General features: G+C 52.0%; 2 protein-coding genes across 7 annotated transcripts in view; one reads left to right on the top strand and one right to left on the bottom strand.

Annotated features, from left to right (window-relative positions):
- The window catches only part of Nav1 (neuron navigator 1), a 252,045-nt gene extending 231,157 nt beyond the window's left edge, over positions 1-20,888 (bottom strand). For all 6 annotated transcript variants that reach the window (XM_005375186.2, XM_005375187.2, XM_005375188.2 and 3 more), the window contains exon 1: positions 20,647-20,888. The gene's annotated coding sequence lies outside the window, so the exon portion shown is untranslated. The remainder of the gene's footprint in view (positions 1-20,646) is intronic.
- Positions 20,311-20,874, top strand: LOC106146443 (nascent polypeptide-associated complex subunit alpha, muscle-specific form-like). The gene has a single exon (XM_013503271.1). The coding sequence runs from the start codon at positions 20,311-20,313 to the stop codon at positions 20,872-20,874; it is 564 nt and encodes a 187-aa protein (XP_013358725.1).
- Positions 20,889-20,955: the final 67 nt, after the last annotated feature.

The following is a 20,955-nucleotide window of genomic DNA, read 5'->3' as shown; positions in this document are numbered from 1 at the left end:
CAAATGTGGTCTTTTAAAGAAAAGTCTGAGAGAGAGGTGCCCGGGGCATTTGGGTGCTAATTTTTGGTTCAGTTCAGTGACTTTGGGTGGGGGGATGTCTGGCGCCTCTGGGGACAGAATGCTGGTCCGAAGCCACCAGGCCCCTGGGGGTCAAATCCACCTCATTCTGTGGCCTGGGCTGTGTGGGCCTCAGTTTCCCCCAGAGAGGCAGGGGGTAGAAGATAACCCTTCTGTTATCCTCAGGTCTCAGGGGCTCTGCTAATAAAAATGATTGTAAAACGCTCTGCAAATAGCACCACAGCCTTACAAGGGAGGCGATTCTTTCCCACAGAGGGGCTTCAGTTCCTGTAGGGATCTGCTTGGAACCTCGCTGCCCTCCAAAGAAGGGGCCCTTCTGTTTCCCTGTGATCTCGCTCAATGCCACGTCCCTGGGATGGCAGTGGGCCGGGCCCTGTGCCCGCGGCTGGCAGCAGCCGGCACACAGCACAAAGGAAACTTTGTGTGCCTCCCAGGCCTGGCGTGCAAGCTGCCAAGCACAGGGCAGCTTCTCCCGTGACTGTGCAGGAAACTGAGGCACGGGGAGAGACAGTGACCACAAGCCAGCAGAAACCAGGACATGTATGTATCTCATTATTCCAAAAAGTGGCATTAAGGGGCTGGGGATTTAGCTCAGCGGCAAAGCGCCTGCCTGGCAAGCGCAAGGTCGTGAGTTCGGTTCCTGGTACCGGAGAAAAACCAAAAAACCAAAAAAACAAAACAAAACAAAACAAAACAAAAAAAAGTGCCATTAAAAATTGGAATTTTAAAAAGTGCTGCATGGGCTGGGAGCACAGCTCGGTAGCACTCCTACCCAGCCTGGGCGAGGCCCTGGGTTCCATCCCCACTACTGCAAAAATAGAATAAAAATGAAAAGTACTGCATGACTTATGTAGAAATGATAGTAATAACCTAGTATTTACTTAGCACTTATATGTGGCAGTCACTTTACATATATATTTTTAAAAATATATATTCCTGCCGGTAATCCCAGAACTTGGGAGGCTGAGGAAGGAGGACAGCCAGGAGTTCAAAGCCAGCCTGGGCTACCAAGTTCAAGATCAGCCTGAACTGCATAGTAAAAGCCTGTTTCAAAAAATAAAAATAAAACATATCCTGCTAACAACTTTTTACAATAGGGACCCTTAGTTCTCCCTGTGGTGGGCAGAATGATGGACCCAAAGATGTCCCGACCCCAAAGGAGCTATAAGCGTCACCAAAAATGGCCAAAGGGCCTTTGCGGATGTGAGGAGGTTGAGGCCCTTGGGAGGGGCGGCACTTTGGATATCCAGGTGGACTCAGCCTCACCAGTCCTGAAAAGGGAGAGGCTGTGTCAGCTACACAGTCCGAGAGACGGCGCACTGAGGACTTCAGATGCCTGCTGAGTCCAAAGGAGAAGCACTGGCCGCGGCTCAAGAACTCGGGCAGCCTCTAAGAGCAGGAAGAGGTAAGAGACAGCTTCTCCCTGTGGTCTCCGGAAGATACGCCCTGCAGGCACCTTTACTGTAGCCTGCTGACTCCCTGCTGGGCTTCTGTCATCTGTCATAGTGTGTGGTCATCTCTCTCCGAGACACAGGACAAGGGCCCCATTCCCCTCATGGGTAAGGACGTGGCGGGTGCGAAGGGTCACAGCCACGCCCCGTGACAGCAGTGGGGTGCAGACTGCACGGTCCCCTCCAGATAGGAACAGCTCCCCTCCTGCTGCAGCTGAGGAACCAGGATGCTGAGGGCATGGCGTCCCCACCGGACCTGTCTGCAGCAAGGCGCCTGCCCTGCCCAGCCAGCGCTCTGCCTTCAGCAGCCCTCCCACGCCGCCTCACTCCATCCTAGAGACCTCGGACACAGACTCAACGTCCTTATTGTTCACGTGGGGAAACTGAGGCTCGGAGATGGGGTGTCAGTCAGTCCCCAGCTGCTGTGTGCAGCAGAGCACATGCTCCTGGCGTTCGACTCCAGGCGTTGGGCCCTTGCTTACTTCTGGTGAGGAGGCCCAAGGGTTTGCCTGGCTGTGCCGCGACACCGAAGAGGAGGTTTGGGCCCCCCCCACCCCACCAGGCTGCATCTTGGGGTTAGGAGCCCTCATATGTTTTCCTCTGACCCAGTTCCACCAAGCTCTCCAGGCTGGACCTCAGCGGAGAAAGTCACCTTGGGCAATGACAGTCGCGGAAGTAAGTGGCCCCCTTGGCCGCCCAGCCTGGGCTGCTGCCCCGAGATGCCTGGAGGGGCTGCCTCAGGAGGTTCCTGCTCTCCTGACACACTAAGGGGCTGAGGCTTGGCAGAAGCCCTGCTCATCCTCCCAACGCACTCAGTGTACCTGTACCCTGACCCTCCTGTCCTCTCCTAGTTAGTCCGTCACGTCCCCCCCACACGTCCTCTCTCAGGGCTTCACAGCAAGACCAAGACAGCAGGTCAGGGCCCAGGCTATCTCTAATCCTCGTCGCCATCCATCCCGGCAAAGCCCATTCACTAAGCCTGTCCCAGCCAGTGGCCTCGCTGACCCAGCCACCACCCTGTGCTGTTCTCATCCCTGCTTTTCTCTGCAGTGCTGGGGAGTAAATGCAGGGCCTTTGCACTGAGCTACATCCCCAGCCCTTTGTAACTTTTTATGCCACAGCACTGCTTCCTGCCCAAGGCCCTGAGCATGGGGGGTTGGTGGAAGACACAGCCCCTGCCTTCAGAGAGTCTCCAGGCTGAAGGGCCAGGCATAGGCCCTGACCTCATGGAGGCCCAGGATGAGTGGGAAAATAGAGCCCTTGGCCACCAAGTTAAGGAGCTCCCCAGAGGAAGCCTAGAGACTGAAGAGGGGGGCATCTCTGCCCCTGGGGACCTTCCTGTGTCCAGGATTGAAGGACTGAGAAATACCGAGAGAAAAGGCTGCATTCAAGCGCGCAGCAGCGCCCCGTCCTGCCTTGTGCGGCAGTGCATGTGAAGCTCTGGCCTTCTTGCCCACGTCACCCTCTCCCCTATCCAGCAGTGGTGATCCTTGCAATATGAAACATGACTTCATGTAGGGCAATCTTCTCGACTGCCCCAGCCACAAGAGGGGCTGCCAACTGTCCTTGAAAAGCTGCTAGGAGCCCGGCAGAAGGCTCACTCGCAGGAGCCCCGCCAGCAGGGCAGCAGGGCAGCAGGGTGCAGGCTGTGGTGCAGACCCCTGCTCTTCGGGGTCTCAGAGGCTGGGTTTGTGAAGCCTCCGCCCCAGGCTGGCCCCAGGCCAGCTGCTGGGTGAACACAGCACTCGGGACCTCTGGAAAGAATGACGGGGCGCACAACGGGGAAGCCTGTGGTGTTGGAAAATGAACAGAAACGCTGAATATGTGTTCCCCCAGCCCGCTGTCTGCTTTGTGGCACCCGGGGTGGGACAGCGGCCTGGCCTTCCCGTCACTGTGCCAGAGCCCCGGGAGGCCTTGGCTTGTGGCACAGATCCACAGATCCCAGAGCTCTCTGCGGCCGCCCCATCCCTGGGAAGGGCTCTGTGGGGGGTGGGGAGCACAAATGCTACCCTGTGGCAACGGAGACCCAGATTTGCAGAGATACCGGTTTCCTTCCATGGGAACAGTAGCTTGGGCCTTGGAGGCGTAGGAGGCCAGGTCTGGCCAGGTCTGGCCAGGTCCAACGCTGACCCCAGCTCCTCCTCTGCTTTGCTCTGGCCCCCAAACCACCCCAGATGCAGGTGCCCACTGGCCCAGTACGGTCATGGCTAGGTCAGCAGTGGCACATCGCCCTGGCCTGCCAGGAGGCGCGTGCTGAGTGAGGGGAAGGGCTCGCCCCGACGAAGGCCCCTTAACCTGAAGGGGACAAGGTTGCAGAAGAGGCAGTCAGGGTGGAAAATCACTGACCTGCTGCTCTTGTCAACCAATAGCACCCAGCCTGCTCCATATCTGGTCAACCAAGTTGTCTAATGGACTTTACATCCTGAAAAATGAAGCCTAATCCGAGAAAGCAAGAACCTTGGCGTGTAGCAGATGGAACCAAAATCAAGAACAAGAGGCTTTGGGGTACCACCCAGCAAGCTGTAGATAAACCAACAGAGGGTGACGGGAAAGCTCTGCTCCCAGCCACTGACATCACTCAGTTGCCCCACCCTGCCGCATGGCGCAGGGCTGCCCCAGCCCAAAGCTCCCACCCTTAGACCATCTTCTGGTCTGGAGAGGAGGGGAGATCTCTGGCCTGCATCCTCAGCCCCAAGGATGCAGAGCTGCCAGCTGCTGGCTGCAGGAGGCCAAGCGGCTCCGGCTGGGTTTCTGCTGGGCAATTGCGCCCTCTTGTGGTGATAATGGGAATGTGCAAGGGCATGCAGACAAAGGGCGAACCTGATTCCTTTCTAGTTTTCCCAGAATTCCCCTTCACGGCCTCTATTATGCACATACTGGCGAATGGCACTAGGCCCTGCCCAAAAGGAAATGGAGACACTGCACCATTTTTGACGGCTTCTGGAACAAACCCACCCAATAGAGAGGTGGCCGGGCCTTACCCACTGGCGACTCCAGGGTTTCCTTCCCTCACTCCAGCAGGCAGTCCTTGAGAGGGTGAACCTGCTCCCCTCTGCTGCCCCCCATTTGGGCTGAAGCCCGCTCCTCAATTCCCCAACCCTGCTCCCAGCTCTCCTGGCCTAAGCAGCCAACCCCACCTAAGGCTCCAAGCCCTGCACCCCATATAGAGAGCTAAAGGCCACAGCTGTAGGAGGTCACTGCTCTCCATGGTGTCCAATGTGGGGTGCTCCAAGAATGCACTCCAGTCCTCCAGGGGACATATGGTCCCAAGGGCAGGAATCAGTGATTGTGTGCCCTGCCCTGTGTAACCAAGTCTCAGTGTGGCCTCTCAGCAGGTGAAGGCCACGAATAAACCCTTTACAGACGACACCAGCTCCGGGAGGTCCAGTGACCTGGCCAGGAGCTCCCCTTCATCTAACAACCATGAGCACTGCACTGCTCACACTTGTGCACTGCCACCCGCTCTCAAGAGCGAGGTTAGCCAACGAGCTAGGTTAAGCGAGCCCCCTAGTGCAGAGGAAGGCACAGAGACATCAGCGGGACAAATAATACAAAATAACACAATATCACATAGCTAGAAAGTGGCAGAAGCAGAGGAATCCAACTATCCTCCTTATTCTTCTCTCTCTCTCTCTCTCTCTCTCTCTCTCTCACACACACACACACACACACACACACACACACACACACACGGGCTACTTTTCTGCAAGGCCAGCCCTCCTCCTTCTGCCCTTCCAAGCACTCATCTTAGATGCTGCTCTTGAGAGGGTGAAGCTGCTCCCCGCTGCTGCCCCTTGCAGAGTGCTTCTGCCTTTCTGCAGAAAACCCCACAGAGATGCGGCCTTCCTGTTCTGATGTTTCTCAGCATGCTTACAGTACAGGGACCAGATCCCAGCCAGCGGCTCCCAGGCCAAGTGGCATGGGCAAACTCGTCCTTAGTTCACCCACCTGAAAACTGAGATGATGACCAAGATCTGCCAGCAGTGGACCTTCGGTGGTGTGGGGAGGTACAGGAGCGAGGTGTGGCTGGCTAGTTTCTGACCTCATTTCTCCTGCAGGAACCCAGGGAACCTCTGGGCCACAGGGCAGCTTTGTACGCGATCTCCCACAGAGGGTAAATGTCCTGAGATCAAGCCCGAACAGAGTCCCCTTACGTCACTGCATGTGTGTCTGGGGACACACAATCACCGGGCTGCATCTGATCTCTTGTGCACTGAGGCACAAGATGCCAACCCTTGGTGCTTCTTCCAAAATCACCATGCACTCTTACAAAAGGGGAGACACAGAGGCCCTGAGATCCTGCCTTGGGTACTAACCACAAACTACCCCGCTTGGGTGGTGAGGGTTGAAATGTGGTATTTCAACATCGCTGTCAATCAGTCACGTGGGAAAGCAAAGGCGTCTCATCTGGACACCAAAGCAGACTTTTCTGGAGTTTCCTACCAGAAACAGCAGCCTCTTGCCACCAAGGGGGTGTTGGTTTGGCAGGAAGGGTCACCAAAGGCTAGGGACCCGGAGTCAGGGCGGCAGGGTCTCTGGCTGACTCACAGTTGTCCTGTGCACTAGGGATCCACCCACTGGCCTGAGCTCCTGCCCAGAATGTTTGTTACTGCAGAACGCTCAGCAGAACCAAGCCTCTAATTCTGCAGAGAAGATGAGTGGTTTCCCCAGGTTCCCTGGTGAGCAGGCACTGAGACGCTCCTGTTTGCAAGGCAGGACAGGCAGAGGGGAGTTCTCTGCAGAGGGTCAGGGCCCAGGGGAGCGGGGACAAGAGCTGCCCCTTAGTCCTCTGCTGCTGATTCCCGATGGACGAGAGAGGGGCTCTGGAGAAAGAGTTAGGGTTTATATCTAGACATCCTCCTATGGCCTCAGGTGCTCACAGATGGGGCTTTGGCAGGTGACCGGATGGTGGGGGCATGACGCACATCAGTGGATCAGTCCACGGATGAGTTTATAGCCAAATGTGATGTTGGGTGAAGCCTGGACGGAGGGGGGGCACTGGGGATGTGCCTAGGAGGGTCTGTCTCCTTCTCTCTTCCCTTCATCTCTCTGCTTCCTGCCGCCATGCCATGAGCTCTTTCTCCTCTGCCATGCCACCCTGCCTTGCCGCCAGCTGGCTGTGGACTAAAACCTCTATAAACTGAGCCAAAACAAACCTTTCCTCCTCAGAGTTGTGGATGTTGGGTATTGTGTCTCAGCACGAAGCCTCCCCTAGCCCCCACCCCTTGCCTGACCGAAATCCCACAAGCTCAGGTGCGGAACTCACCTCCCAGGAACTTCTCTGCCCCCTGCCCTGCCCCGTGGTGACAGCCCCTCTACCGTCCCTCCACTACCCTGGAGTGCCCTACTGTACCAATGACCACTGGTGGCTTGCTTCTCACAGTGTTGTTTCTACAAAGACCCTCATACTGCTTGTCCTCGCACATAGCACAGTGCTAGCCATCGCGAATGTTCGGTGAGCGAGTGAGAGCGCCAGTGAATGAATGCGGCGCTTGCAACTTTCCCTTTTGGCCTTGAACCCCCCAAATGTCCCAGCCCAAACCCTTCATGGGCCTTTGTCCCTGGCTGTTCTCGAATGGGAGACCCCAGGCAGAACCATGCACCATTCTGGGAGGCTGCCTCTAACCCATGCACCCCTTCCCCAGCTGCCTCCAGGCGCCTTCCCTCCAGCACCCGGGAACCAGTGGGCGCCAGCTCCCCACTCGCCTGCTCCTCCTCTGGCCTCTCTTCCGGAAACACCTTTTTCCTGCCTCTTTAGGCAGCCCCGCTTCCTGCACAGGAACAAGGCCTGACTCCAGGTGCTATTTATAGCAGGGTCCCGCCTAGGCTTCACAAGGTGAGGGGCCATGGTACATGGGTGAGGGGAGAAGGCTTGTGGCTTTCCAGGTCCCAGCCCTGAGAAGGAAGCTGAGACCCAAAGGCAGGGAGCTGCAAGAGGAAGCATCTTCTGACCCCCATGCTGGTTGTCCCTCTGGCTTGCCCACATCTGTCGGAGGCCTCAGAGCTCCCCAAGGCTCCCTAGACCCAGAGCCTCAGAAGACCCGGGAAAACACTTGTCATAGATGAGGAAAGAGGCTCAGAGAGCAGTGATTTGAATGCAGTCAGGTAGGAAGTTGAAAAGAGGTGCCCAGGCTAAACGCACAACCACAAAGGATCACCTCATCTGATCAGGGGGTCCCTGATGAGTTGAACGTGCCACCAGTAAAGGCGGTGGAAGTACTAACCCCACACATCTCAGAACATGGCCCTATTAGGAAGAGGACCCTTGCAGATGTCATTTGTTAAGGCAAGGTCCTCCTGGAGGAAGGAAGGCCCCGTTTCAGTATAACTGGGTACTTAAAGAAGTGGCAAAGTTGGACCCAGACACACACGCACAGGGAAGACTATGAAGACCACAGGGAGAAGACAGCTATGTAACAATGGAGACACTGGAGCTACGTGCCTCGAAGCCCAGGATCACCCAGGAGTTCAGTCTTCCTACCACCAGCAGGCCACGGCACATGGCTCTCTGAGTGTCTGTTTGTTGTGTTTTGTGAGACAGGGTCTTGATATGTAGCCCAGGCTGGCTTCAAACTCGTAGCAATCCTCCTGCTTCAGCCTCTGGGGTGCTAGGATTACAGGCACGTAACACCGTACCCAGCTTGCCCCTCTGGTTTTCACACGCAGGGCCAAACTCTCCTGCCCATCAGTACATGCAGCTCACCTCAGGCCAGGGAACAGCATTCTGGAAACAAGCAGCTTCTCTCCCAATCAGCTGAACTTCTGCTGTGGGCAGTAGAGGCAGAAGCCACAGAATGAGAGATGGCCCAGGAACTGCAGACCAAGATAGCACTGAGGACCTACTGGCTTACTAACTCTCCTGGCAGGTAAGCTAGTGTCGCGTGAGAGGCACAAATCCTAGCACGATCAAAGGGACCTGCCATAAGCAAACTGTGGTACCTTCATACCTCAGAAATAAAAAGGAACAAAATAGCTTGGCACAGGGCACACAGCTGTAATCCCAGCTCCATAGGAGGCTGAAGCAGGAGGATTGCAAATTCAAGCCAACCCTGGGCAACTTCATAAGACTTGGCCTCAAAACAGAATAAAAAGAGGGCCAGAGAGCTTAGAGGTCCCTAGATTCAATCTCCAATCACACACACACACATACACACAGAACAAACTACATCACTGAACATAGATGAACCTCAACACATATTGCTATGCTGCGCTAAGAAGCCAGATACAAAATAGAACATACAGCACAATTCCTTCCATATGAAGTTCAAGAACAAGCAAGCTTATGTCTGGTGCTACAAATCACAATGAAACAGCGGCTGGAGGAGCAGGAGCACTGACGGATGGACAGAATGGGAGGGAAGCTGCAGGCTGATGGGAATGCTCCGTGTCTAGGTTAGGGTGTGGGTTACACATCTGTGCATACACACATCTGCCAAAAGCCCATCAAGCAGGTTTCAAGCGTGGCTCATGGCACAGTGCTTGCCTGGCACATCTGAGGCCCTGGATTCATCTCAAGGCCACAAAACAAAACGAACAACACATCGAACTTGACGCTTACGATCTGTGCATTTCTCTGTTTGGAAATTGGGGTTCCTTTAAAACAGCAGCAGAAAAGCCAGCAAAGGTTCCCTCCCTCTCCCCAGAGGGAAAGTCCGGCCCAAGTACAGAGTGTGGGGAGCTGTGCAGGTGAGCAGACGCTCTGCTGCCTTCCCCATGTCCCTCCCCCGGCAGGCTGCCACGGAGCTCAAGTCTTGCTCCGTCCCACGCTGGCTTCAGGCAGCAGCCCAGGCCCCTGTGCAGAGGCAGAGGGAGGTACACAGAGCCCTGGGTCACAGGCCACTGAGCCTAGGCTCTCTCAGGCTTCTTAAGTGAGGCCTTTGCTGCAAAGGCATCAGGTCAACCCCTCTCTGTCCCATTGCCATGGAGATGACCCCCGTCAGTCATCTGGCCCACAAGCCTGGAGTGCACCGTTTCACATCTCCCACCTTCCCGTACCCTTTGCCTCGGTCACATCTGCGACTCCTCTTACCAAAGCCAGTGCTATTTATACCGCGCTGAAACAGCCCGGCCAGGTAACAGGCAGACTTTGCCACTCGGCTCCCCATCACCCGCAGGGGTCTGCAATCTGGAGCCAGCAGGGCAAAGGGGCTGCAAGTCTTACAGTGGCACCAGCACAGGCTCTCTGACCCTCAGGCAGGGCCATGCTCCCCCTGCGGGTAGAGAGACAGCGCAGTCTGCAGGGCGGGGAGCTGAATGCTTGTGGCACCCTTGACTTTGTTCAGTCACTTTCCTGTCCCACAGGGACCCTCAGGGGACCAAGGGTTTACACATGGGGACACATGAACTGTGGGGCACCTGGTCAGGGTGGGGGCAATGCCAGCATCAGCTTTATGCTGGGGGGGTGTTCACATGTTGTAGGCCGTCCTCGCATGCGATGGGGTGATATTACTGCTTCCCCCTACAGAGGAGGGAACTGAAGCTCCCGTCGTTGTAGGAACCGGGGTCTGACTGACTCCAAAGCCTGAGCATTTCCTACCACACCACTTTCGTCGGAGACTCCACGCTGGGAGGAGGCAGGGAGCAAGGAGGTGGCTCTGAGCTGCCGAGGGAACCTGGGGCCCGAGGGCACGCTTGTGGGTTGTCTCTCAGTCAGGCTGGAGCTTAAACGTGTGCTTTTTACCGCCCCCCCCACCGAGTAACTGTCTGCGCAAGTTTCCGGGGCCCCCACTGTGAGCCAGGACCCAGCCAGGCCACGCCATGCTCTATGCCTGCTTCGCGTGGCCTTGAGGACTTCTCTCTGCCAGGCCGAGTCTGCATGCCAGCCCCAGGCAGCGCTGCCACCTCAGACACAGAGGCCTTTGTCTGCAAAGGATGTGGGTGCAGGAGCAACGGTCTCTGCAGCCAGCGTGGCGGCAGCCCCTCCCACTCACCTCCCACGGCCCCCTCATCCTGTGGTCACTCTCTGGGCCTCACTGCTGGCCTCTCGTTTCTTTCTGGCCAGGCCCAGCAAGAGGAAGTGGGAGATGACTCGGGTCTGAGGTGGCGTCTGTGATCACGCTCAGCAAGGAGATTAGCAAGGACTGATAGATCAGACTTCCCAGGAGGTCTGTAAGGCGGGAGGGGCCTGTTTGTTAGCTCCTGACTCGCCACCACTTTAGCAAGGCGTTTCAGTGGCCCTAAATTCATTCACAACAGTTATTTCCACTTCAGATGAGAGAGTGAGAGACAGAACCCAAATTCTGCACTTTTATATTGTTTCTTTGACTAACTGGGTAAAAATGAGCATGGATGATAAAATTAGTGATGCATTTTCAAAGAGCTTTTATTGGAAGATAAGTCTTGCACAGCAGGGCATAGTTCAGTGATACAACACCTGCTTAGCATGGTGAGGACCTGGGTGTTGGGTTCCCAGCACCAAATAAATAAATGAAATAAATTTTACAGCCTGTCAAAGTAAGTGCAATAGCACAATTAATAACAGTATTGGGCCCAGGATGTAGCTCAGAGGCACAATGCCTGTCTGGCAAGCACAAGGTTGTGAGTTCGATTCCCGGTACCAAAAAAAAATAAAAAATAATCTCAGTGACTTGTGCACTGTAGAACAGACATAAGTTCTGCGGTATCCAGGCCCCCTCTGCCTTGTGTGGCCCCGGGGTGTGCCGGACGGTTCCCTACCGGTCCCTGAAGCGATGTGGCTTTGGCGAGTTCCTTAGCCTCCCTGAGTCCTATTTTCACCGTCTGTGAAGAGAACGTTTGTCCCACCCAGCTCACAGGGCCTCCCTGCCACAAAGTTGAGCGAGATGCTGGCTAGGACGGCACCTGGCTTGCACCATGCCCGAGAGAGGAAGTTCTGAGGTGAAGACCCGAGGAAGGGGGAGGACAGGCGGCTGGAATTCGGATCGAGGGACTCCCATCAGGCTTCGCCCCACCCTGAGGGTCAGACTCTGAGCTGGACCCAGGGTGATGTGCTCTCAAATACCCAGTGGTAGCTTGCCACCTGCTCCTTGCAACCAGGCCACCTGCTCCCAGGATGGAAGGCCCAGGCCCAACAGAGGAAAGTGTCCCAGCTTCCACATTACCAGTATAAAATTGCAGGAATTCATCAAAATTTAATTAAACATCTGTAAATGTACCATTGTGTCAAGTGCACCCATACTTGAATTTAGCTTTCAAAATAATTCACCGTATTTGGAAACAAGCTTTAGGTTCCAACGTTCCCATTTCCCAATATGTTGGGTTACCAAGAAATAGCCAAATGCCTGATACGTGAGTTGCTGTTACCTTTAAATAACTTCAAAATACTTTTAAAAGCTAAATTAAGCCGGGCGTGGTGGCGCATGCCTGTAATCCCAGCACTCGGGAGGCTGAGGCAGGAGGATCATTGAGAATTCGATACCAGCCTGGGCTACAAAGTGAGCTCAAGGCCAGTCTGAACTGCATAGTGAGAGCCCTGTCTCAAGAAATAAAATAAAAGCTAAATTATACAAAGCCCTTGGAACATTTTCCAATGAGACGAAGACTTCGGGCGGGCTGTGGAGTGTGGGCCCCGCGGCTCTCCACAGGTAGGACTCCTGTGGCGCAAAGGTCTCAAGAGCGCCCTCTCTGGCCTTGCTCGGCCTTGCAGGGGCTCCCAGGGGCAGGCCTTGCCTCCTCCACGCCCCCTTCTGTCCGCTGAAGCCAAGATGTTTGAATTCGAAGACTGCTGTTGTCAGGACTATTATGGGTGGTGGCCCCGATCAGAAGACCTTCGGGTGACAAGCAAGTTTCCTGCTTCACCTCCCCCACTTGTTCCATTGTCCAAATAGTGTTCTGTCTTTAGCACTTTGGGTGGTTGCTCATCTAAATCTTGGATAATACACAAAATAGTTCCATTCCCTCTGTGTGACCTTCAGACAATATCTACTAATATCAGCCAAAGAGATGAGGACAGCCCACCGACACCACTCCACTCTCTACTCTCTCTTTTCGTTGGGGGATACTGGGGACTGAACCCAGGGCCTTTGCCCTGACCTATAGCCCCAGCCTCTTTCGAGATCGGATCTTGCTAAATCACTAAGTTACTTAGGCTGGGCTCAAACACGACATCCTCCTGCCTCAGCTTCTCAGGGTTGATTTCCGTTCCTTTGATTGGATTTCAGTTCCTTTGACTTTGTGCCTTTAATCTTAGAATTTGGTGTCTTCTGTTTGTTTGGTTTTTGTTTTGTTTTGTTTTGTTTTTGAAACGGTCTCATGATATAGTTCAGGCTAGCTTTGAACTCACTATATAGTCCAGGCTGGCCTTGAACTCATGGCAATCCTCCTGCCTCAGCCTCTTGAGTACTGGGATTACAGGAATGCACCACCATGCCTGGCTTGCATTATCTTGAGTTCAAGGCCAGCCTGGGCTACATAGTGAGTTCAAGCTCAGCCTGAACTATATAGTGAGACCCTGTCTCAAAAAAAAAAAAACCCTAAATAATAATAACTCTGCTAAATCCAGTTCTATTTGGTGTGATTAAGATGGTTATGTAGGACAATGTCCTTGTTCTTAGAAAATATGTCCCTAAGTATTTAGGGGATAAGTGTCATGATGTCAACAAATTATTTTCAAATAGCTCAGAAAAATATTATATGTATGTATACATGTAAATATATAGACAGTAAATGTCTAGATTTGCTATTAACATTTTGGGATACTGCCCTATCTATCTATCTATCTATCTATCTATCTATCTATCTATCTATGGCTTCTGTCTCTTTCTCTATAAATAATTTCCTTAAGAGGTTCTCCTCTTTCAGAGAGAGATTTCAGCGAGTACAGTAAAATGTGAACAATCAGCGAATCTAGGCATCCATTGCACTTGTCTTTTACCTTCTCCGCTGATTCGACAGCATTCCAAATGAACTTCTGTGGGGGAAAAGCCTGCAGTGTTTGGAAGCGCCTTGACTATTCTGTGTCTCTCCTTCTGGGCACTGAATGCCAGCCCTAGGACGGCTTCCACACCCCCTCTATGAGGAGGGCAGGTAAAACGGACAGTGCCCAGGGGTGACAGTGGTCACAAAGGGACCAACAATCACCATGCAGCAGTGTGGGGAGCCCCACATAATCAAACCCCTCCGAGCTTTGGGGAGGGAAAGCAGGCGACCTTACAGAGCCATCCAAAGGAAAGACCGGCAGACAGGGCAGCTGCAGAGTCTGGACCCAGCTGGGCGCCTTACCCATCCATGTGTCTCATCAGCTGTCTCTCCTTTGTTCAAGGCAAGCAGGAAGAGAACAGTTGGCGTCTTGGCACTGCCCAGAACCCAGCTACTCCTTCCAGTCAACTCAATTATTTGCACCAGTGAGCTGAGAAAAGAGGCACTGGAACTTGACTTCAGCGATAATTTATTGAGGATCCATTCTACACTGCTATGGTTGAAGTCTACAAAAGAGTTAGCTAATACCACAACCAAATGAAACGGCTCCACGGCAAACAGTGAGGAGCAGATGCTGGAGTCAGATACTCCCACACAGCCCAGTTCTCAGATCTTCGGTCTACAAACAGGAAACAAGAACTGCTCTGCCTGATACTTGCTAACCTTCCTATGGACGACCTATGCCAGGGAGCTCATAGCTGGAGGGCTGCATTTCCAGACACAGTGGAGATAAACTGCTGCTTATTCCAAGGTGATAAATGAAAGAGGATGGCATGAGAGTGGGGACATCTCATTTATTGAGCACACACCTTTAGCATCCCATGGACCAGTTTCGGGTCTCATTTGGTGACTGTATTCCCCCAACTTGCCAGTTTGTTTGGAATCACTGGGTATTAGTGCATTCACAGGGTAGAGGGTAGAAGGCTGGAGGTAGGGGTAATGAACAGGGGAGTTGGACCGGCACAGTGGTGCATGCCTACAATTTTAGCATTTTGGAAGACTGAGCCAGGAGGATTCCAAGTGGAGGGCAGCCTGGACAATTTGTTTTGTTTTGTTTGAGACAGGGCCTCACTCTGCATATGTAGCCCAGGCCGGCCTTAAATTCATGGTGATCCTCTGCCTCAGCCTCCTAAGTGCTGGGATTATAGGCATGTGCCACCATGCCTGGCCTGGACAATTTAAAGAGAGCTTGCCTCAGGAAAAAAAATTAAGAGCTGAGAATATAGCTAGTGGTAGAGCACTACCTAGTGTACACAAGAGACCTTGGGATCAATCCCCAGGCGAGAGGGAGACAGGGAGACAGGGAGAGAGGGAGAGAAAGTGACAGAGGAAGAGAGAAAGAAGGAGGAGGAAGAAGAGGAGGACAAGAAGAGGAGCAGGGGAGGAAAAAGACAGGGGTGAGGAGAAAGGAAGAGCAATCTGGGAAACTGGGAAACATCCTATCAGTAAGGCAAGACATTTTCATCACTTTTCCTGGAAAAGAAACCAAGTCTCTGAGAGGTTTCAAAGCCTGCCTAATGTTACACAGCAAACTTGATGCCAATGTGCAGGGTATAAATTCAATTGCCAGCATCTGCTGCCAATGCTCATCATGGGTTAGGCTTTATATGCAGAGTCAAGATTTGAACCTTGACTGCAAGTCTGACTCATTTTATGAGCCAAAATCATCCATTTTCCCCGAAAACCCCTGAAAATGACCCCAGTAATGATCTGAGGGAAACAAGGCTGCTGGCACCAGGGGAAGAAGAGATGGAGACAGACACAGGGTGGGTGTTTCCAAATAGCAAAAGGGTAACATTTTGCAGGCAATTACACATACTCTGTGTGGCTTATTTCAAAATCCCCCACTTTATTTGGAGATACATTTTGATGAAGCCTGCTAATTTTTTGGTATCTTTTGCCAGTGGGTGGAAGTCACACCCATGACAGATTCAATAACACAATAAAGAACTCTGAAAGACAGCAATGTTCTAATGTGGAATGGGACAATTTCAACACACTGTTGTTAGGGTTCCCCAGCGACAGAGGTGTCTGAGCTGGGTGATCCCGGGAAAGGAGGTTTAGAGACTTGGTTCTCCTGGAAGTTGTGGGAAAATGGTGACTACATGACATGTAAGGTTCTTTCCAATGCTGAAAGTTCATTCCACAGAAGGTGCTATTTACTTGATTTACAAATGGATTTTAAAATCAGGGAAGGGATGTAAAGTGGGTCAGCATTACTGACCAGATGGGGAGGGAATTGCACATTAAAAGCTATGACCATTCAAGGGTTCCAGATAGTAAATCAGCTCAGCCATGAATGGTTCTAACCTTCACAGTGCATCAGAATTACCAAGGGAGATTTTTAAATGACACATACTGAAGCCACATTCCAAACCAAATGAGGCTGGGTCTCAGGAGATGAGCCCAGGAATCAGTAATGTTGAAAAGCTCCCCAGGTGATGCCAATGCACAATCAAGATGAAGAACCTTGGGGCTGGAGGAAATGAAGGTTTCACCAAGGCCACGTCTGGTGCCCTCTGAGCCTCAGGATGACCAGGAATTGGTTCACCTCTGGTTCTGGGCCATTCATGTCTTGATGTGAGGGTCTGGAGGGGAGACCGTTTAGAAGGAAGATAAGGCCTTTTAACCCTAGCATGGCTAGAGCCTTGACTTTCTAGTTATTATAAAGTATTCACAAATTTACAGACATGGGAAGTAGAATGGTAATTTCCAGGGGATGAACAAAAGGAAAATGGGGAGTTATTTTTTAATTTGGGAAGATTAAAAAAGTTCTGGGGATGAATGGTGACGATGCTTACACCACAGTGTAAATGTGTTTAATGCCACTGCACGGTAGACCTAAAAGCATTTAAAATGGCAAAGTATTTAAAATGTCCATTTCTGGGACAAAGTACTTAATATACACAATTTAAAGGAGAAAAGGTTTATTGTGGCTCACGGTTTCAGAGGTTCAGTTCATGGTTAGCTGGTTCTAAGATAAGCACTTCATGGCAGAAGGGTACAGCAGAGGAAAGCTGCTTACCTTGTGACACACAAGAAGAAGAGAGAGCAGGAAAAGCCAGAAGAGAGGAAGAGGCCAGGGACCAGATGCAGTCCCCATGGCCATGCCATGACCCACCCAGACACACTCACAAGTGTGTTCTACTAATCTCCTAAGCATCTCTCATGCCAGCCAAGTTGACCATCAAGAATAATCATGACAAGCCAGGCATAGTGGCACATGCCTATAATCCCAGCACTCTGGGAGGCTGAGGTGGGAGGATCACCAGTTCAAACTCATACTAGGCAAGTTAGAAACTTAGCAAGACACTGTCTCAAGAAAAAAATATTAAAAGGGCTGGAGATGAGAAGGCCCTAAGCACAATGAGAGAGAGAGAGAGAGAGAAAGAGAGAGAGAAAGAGAGACAGAGAAGATAACCATGATATTATGTGTGTATATATTATAAAGAAAAATATAACATATAATAGCTTACCCCAGAAATGCAAGTGTGGTTCAACATAAGAAAAATAATCAGTGTAATATACCACATTAATAAAATGAAGGAAAAAACAAAAATCACATGATTATTTCAAGTGATGCCTAAAAAAGCATTTGACAAGAGCCAATGCCTTTTCTCAATAAAAACACTTAGAAAACTAGAGATAGATGGGAATTTCCTCCACAGGACAAAGGGCATTTATGAAAGCCCACAGCTACCATCACACTCAAGGGTGAAAGACCAAAAGCTTCCCCTTCAGATGGGGAACAAGGGTGTGGATGTCTGCTTTCACTGCTGCTATTCAACACCGTACTGAAAGTTAAAGCCAGAACAGAAATAAGAAGGACATCTAATTGGAAGAAGAAGTAAAAATCATCTCTATTCACAACTGACATGATCCTATACATGGAAAACCCCAAATAATCCACACACAAACTATTCTAGATCTTGAATAAACTATTCAAGATCAGCATACAAAAATCATTTGTGTTTCTGCATACCAACAATGGACAATCCTAAAGGGAAGTTAAGAAACAATTTCACAGAGGAAAAATTTCAGAGCATTTGAGGACTGGACATCAGAATGGTCTCGCAGTCCTTTGAAGTGGAAACATCTTGTTATTAATGGTCCTTGGCAGAGGCATATGCATCCATGCCTTTAATTTTTCATGCATATTAGTGCATTTCATATTAAAATTAAGTAGAGCAAATAGATTTGATGAGGATGGTAGTGCAGACAGTACAGGACAAATGTGAGAAGCTGAACCACGTCCACGAACCTATCAGAGTGCCCTGGGTCTCGGCCATCCTGCCTTCCCTCACGTCGCAAGAGTCACAGGAAGCTGGAAAGCAAAATCCCAGGCCCCTTGGAGGAAATCAGGTCTGAGTCAGCCTCCCAAGGAGGTGGAAGGAACAGAGGAGGCCCCAGGAAACTACTTATTGAGGAGGGGTGTTTTTCACTTAAAAGTTGGTGGGATATTTTTTTAAATCAAAGAAGGAGCTAAAAGTGTATGTATTTATGTATGTATGTATGTATGTCTGTATTTTGGTAACTAAGGACCAGAAAGACAAAGTGTTTGCCAAGAATTGCCACATTTCTTAGATCTCTGTGTTCCAGAGACTAAAAGCTGGTAGTTGGTTCTATCACAGAAATAGCTTTTCTTACCCCTTGCTGTTTTTCTGTTCCTCTCTCTTGCTAACAGCTAAGTAACATCTGCTGAGAGCTGTGGATACAAACACCAGGGAGAGAAAGCTGAGCGCAAGCAGGCAATTTGCTGAAAGGGAATGAGCCACGGACAGGGAGCCAGAAGACCTGCGCTCCAGGCTGGCCTCTGCAGCGAGCTCCACAGCTGTGTGGCCAGGAGCCCAGCCTTTCCTGCAGGACGCCTTGATTCTCCTCTGTGAAGGGAGGAGGCAGGGCTGGGGTGGGGAGGGTGGAGATCCTTTCGACTTTAATATTCTAGTTTTTCATAAACAAACCCTTTAAGAATTGAAAAGAACTTTAAAAGACGGAGGAAGTGACATTGTTTGAAAATAGATGAAAAGAGAGACAAATTTGAAAAGATGGACAGGAGCCTTTTTACTCTGCGCCATTCCTTTTCTACTGGGCCAAAGCTGAGTTGGTGGCAGAGGATCATATGGACTTTGGTGCACGGGGTGGGAATCATATTAGGCAAAGGAAGGACAAACAGCCAAACAGCCTTCCTATCTCACCAGGGAAATCAGATCCCAGCAGATCACAGCAATCAGCCTCATTACAGACCATTTCTGGGGGGTGGGGCGCACAAACCAAACAACTCCCTAAGAATGAATAAATGGAAATTTGAGATAGGAGGCCGCTGGGTGGCACTTAAAATTTTTTTTCAGTCTTATTTATTTGGTTTTATTTTGTTTGTTTATTTTCACTTTGTTTTGTTTGAGACAGGGACTCTCTATGTAGGTCAGGCTGGTATTGAACTCACTATGTAGCCCAAGCTGGCCTTGAATTCATGTCAACCCTCCTGCCTCAACCTCCCCAGTGTTAGGATTACAGGCATGAGCCGCCACATCCAGCCAGTTTTACTAATTTGGCAAACATTTATAAAGTACCTACTGTGTGCTGGGTATAACAGGTAGTCAGATATGGTGCTTGGTTAGAAGACATTCACAGAGAAATAAAGCATGTGCACAAATACCCATATATCTAAAATACAAAGCAAAACATAAGACCTGCCCTAAGGGAGTTTGAATAAATTGTTGGAACAGTTCTGATGAGGGGCTTCTCTCTTAGCAGGGGAGCTCAGGAAATGGACTCGACAGGCTGGAGCAAAGATCTGACAAACCATCTCTATTCTTCCAGCAGTAACTATTTCCCTGGCTCCACTTTATAAACGTGAAAACCACGGCAGAACGGTGAGGAATTATTTGCTCTCTGATCACCCAGAGAGTTGGCCACTCAGCCAGACCAGCAACTACAAACTGACTGAAAACTTCCCCTAGAAAGCAACAGAGAAAGCACATACAGTATATAGCTCCTGCCAGAAGAGAAACTCCACAGTAGCGGCATTCCCTGTCTCCCCCTTTTCAAAGTAAATCTAAAGATGCACTGAACAAACTCAAAGGGGGATTTAAAAAATTCATGAGCGAGCCGCAGCCGCATGTACATTTGGCCTAAGGGGGCCAGGCTCTGTCTATGCGTTGAAGTCCTCCTGCCCCATTATAAGTGAGGTGCAGGGGACCAAGGTAGGGGAGGCAAGAGATCGCCCACAAGATGAAAACCCAGGCAAGCCCAGGGCTCTTGCAGAGCAGACTGGCCACAGGCTTCTGTACAGTGAATTTGAACGAGCCAATGGTGTCTCAATCATTGAAACAGGAAGCCAGATAAACAGCATGTTATCAAGGGGGGATCCAACGCTTCCCTTCAGCCAGCGCCAGCTGCGCCCTGTGACTGTCCTAACAAAGTGCCATTGACACACCAGCTGATTTCCCTGCGTTTGGTTGGGGGTGGTGGTGATGCTGCAGAGCCCTCTCTGCTGAGTGGACTTTCCCCTAGCACACTGCCCTGCCACCCACCACCCACTCCTCTCCGGTTCCTGCCTTCCTCTGCCCTCTGAAGATCTGCCTAAGCCTCCACCCCATGTCCCATTTTCATAGACCCTGCGGACTAGTAGGGACCCCAGGGCCCGGGCACCTTCCCCCTTAGGTGAGCATCTCGAATCCTGCTCACCAAACCCCTCCTTTCCCCTCCCTCCTCTCTCCTCCGGGAAGCTTTCTTCGTTCCCAGACACCCTGGGCGGGCGCCAGAGGAGGCAGCATGGGGAGACAGGGCCAGAGAGTGCTCCTTAGCGCATCCTGGGGCCCAGCGAACATTTTCTGGAGTGACGGCAAGGTCACCTGCCCCGGCTGTCCCGCTAGCTCCTGGTAAGATGGGAGCAGAGTTAACTCGCTGCTTCAAAGAAACTGAGAGAAGGTTGGGGGAGTGGGGTTCGTGTTTCACAGGCAGGGAAACTGAGGCTCAGAAAGGCTGGGTACCTCTGGAGAGTCACCTCCAGATCAGACGTAGTCTGTCGGGACAGCTGGGCACACCCCTGCCCCGGAAGCCACTCGCATCTCCGCTGTTATTCCAGCGCTTCTCACGAGCGCAGCCCGCAGCCTCCCCAGGGCCACCAGGCTCTCCTCCCCTGGGGCTCGCCCGGCCCCTCAGGACCAGCCAGGGCGGTCCTGCAAAGTGCGAAGCTGTAGATCCCGCGCCCGCCACTCACCTTCACGTCAGTCCTCCGGGGTTCGGGGTCCGCGCCGCAGTCGGGGCCGCCGCGCACAGACGCGCATCGCCCGGAGCAGCGCCGGGGCGGGCGGCCTCTCCTCCCGCCAGAAAGTTTCCGGGGGGCTCCCCGGGCCGGGTCGGCCCCTCGCACGAGTCTCAGCGTGCGCCGCGCACCCCGGCCTCGGGCCTCTCCCAAGGGCCGCCGCCGGCCCCGGCCCCACAATGAGGAGGAGGCGGCATCCTGAACAAAGTGCCGTCCCCGCGGCCAGGCGGCGGGGCGGAGCCTCGTGACCCGCTGCCCCAGGCA

This window comes from Chinchilla lanigera, unplaced genomic scaffold (assembly GCF_000276665.1).
Source record: "Chinchilla lanigera isolate Chin_1 unplaced genomic scaffold, ChiLan1.0 scaffold00005, whole genome shotgun sequence".
In the NCBI taxonomy this organism is placed as follows: Eukaryota; Metazoa; Chordata; class Mammalia; order Rodentia; family Chinchillidae; genus Chinchilla; species Chinchilla lanigera.
This window is presented reverse-complemented; position numbering and strand designations above follow the sequence as displayed.

Coding starts and splice junctions, on each gene's coding strand:
- LOC106146443 (XM_013503271.1), top strand. CDS start 20,311: ATGGGAGCAGAGTTAACTCGCTGCTTCAAAGAAACTGAGAGAAGGTTG.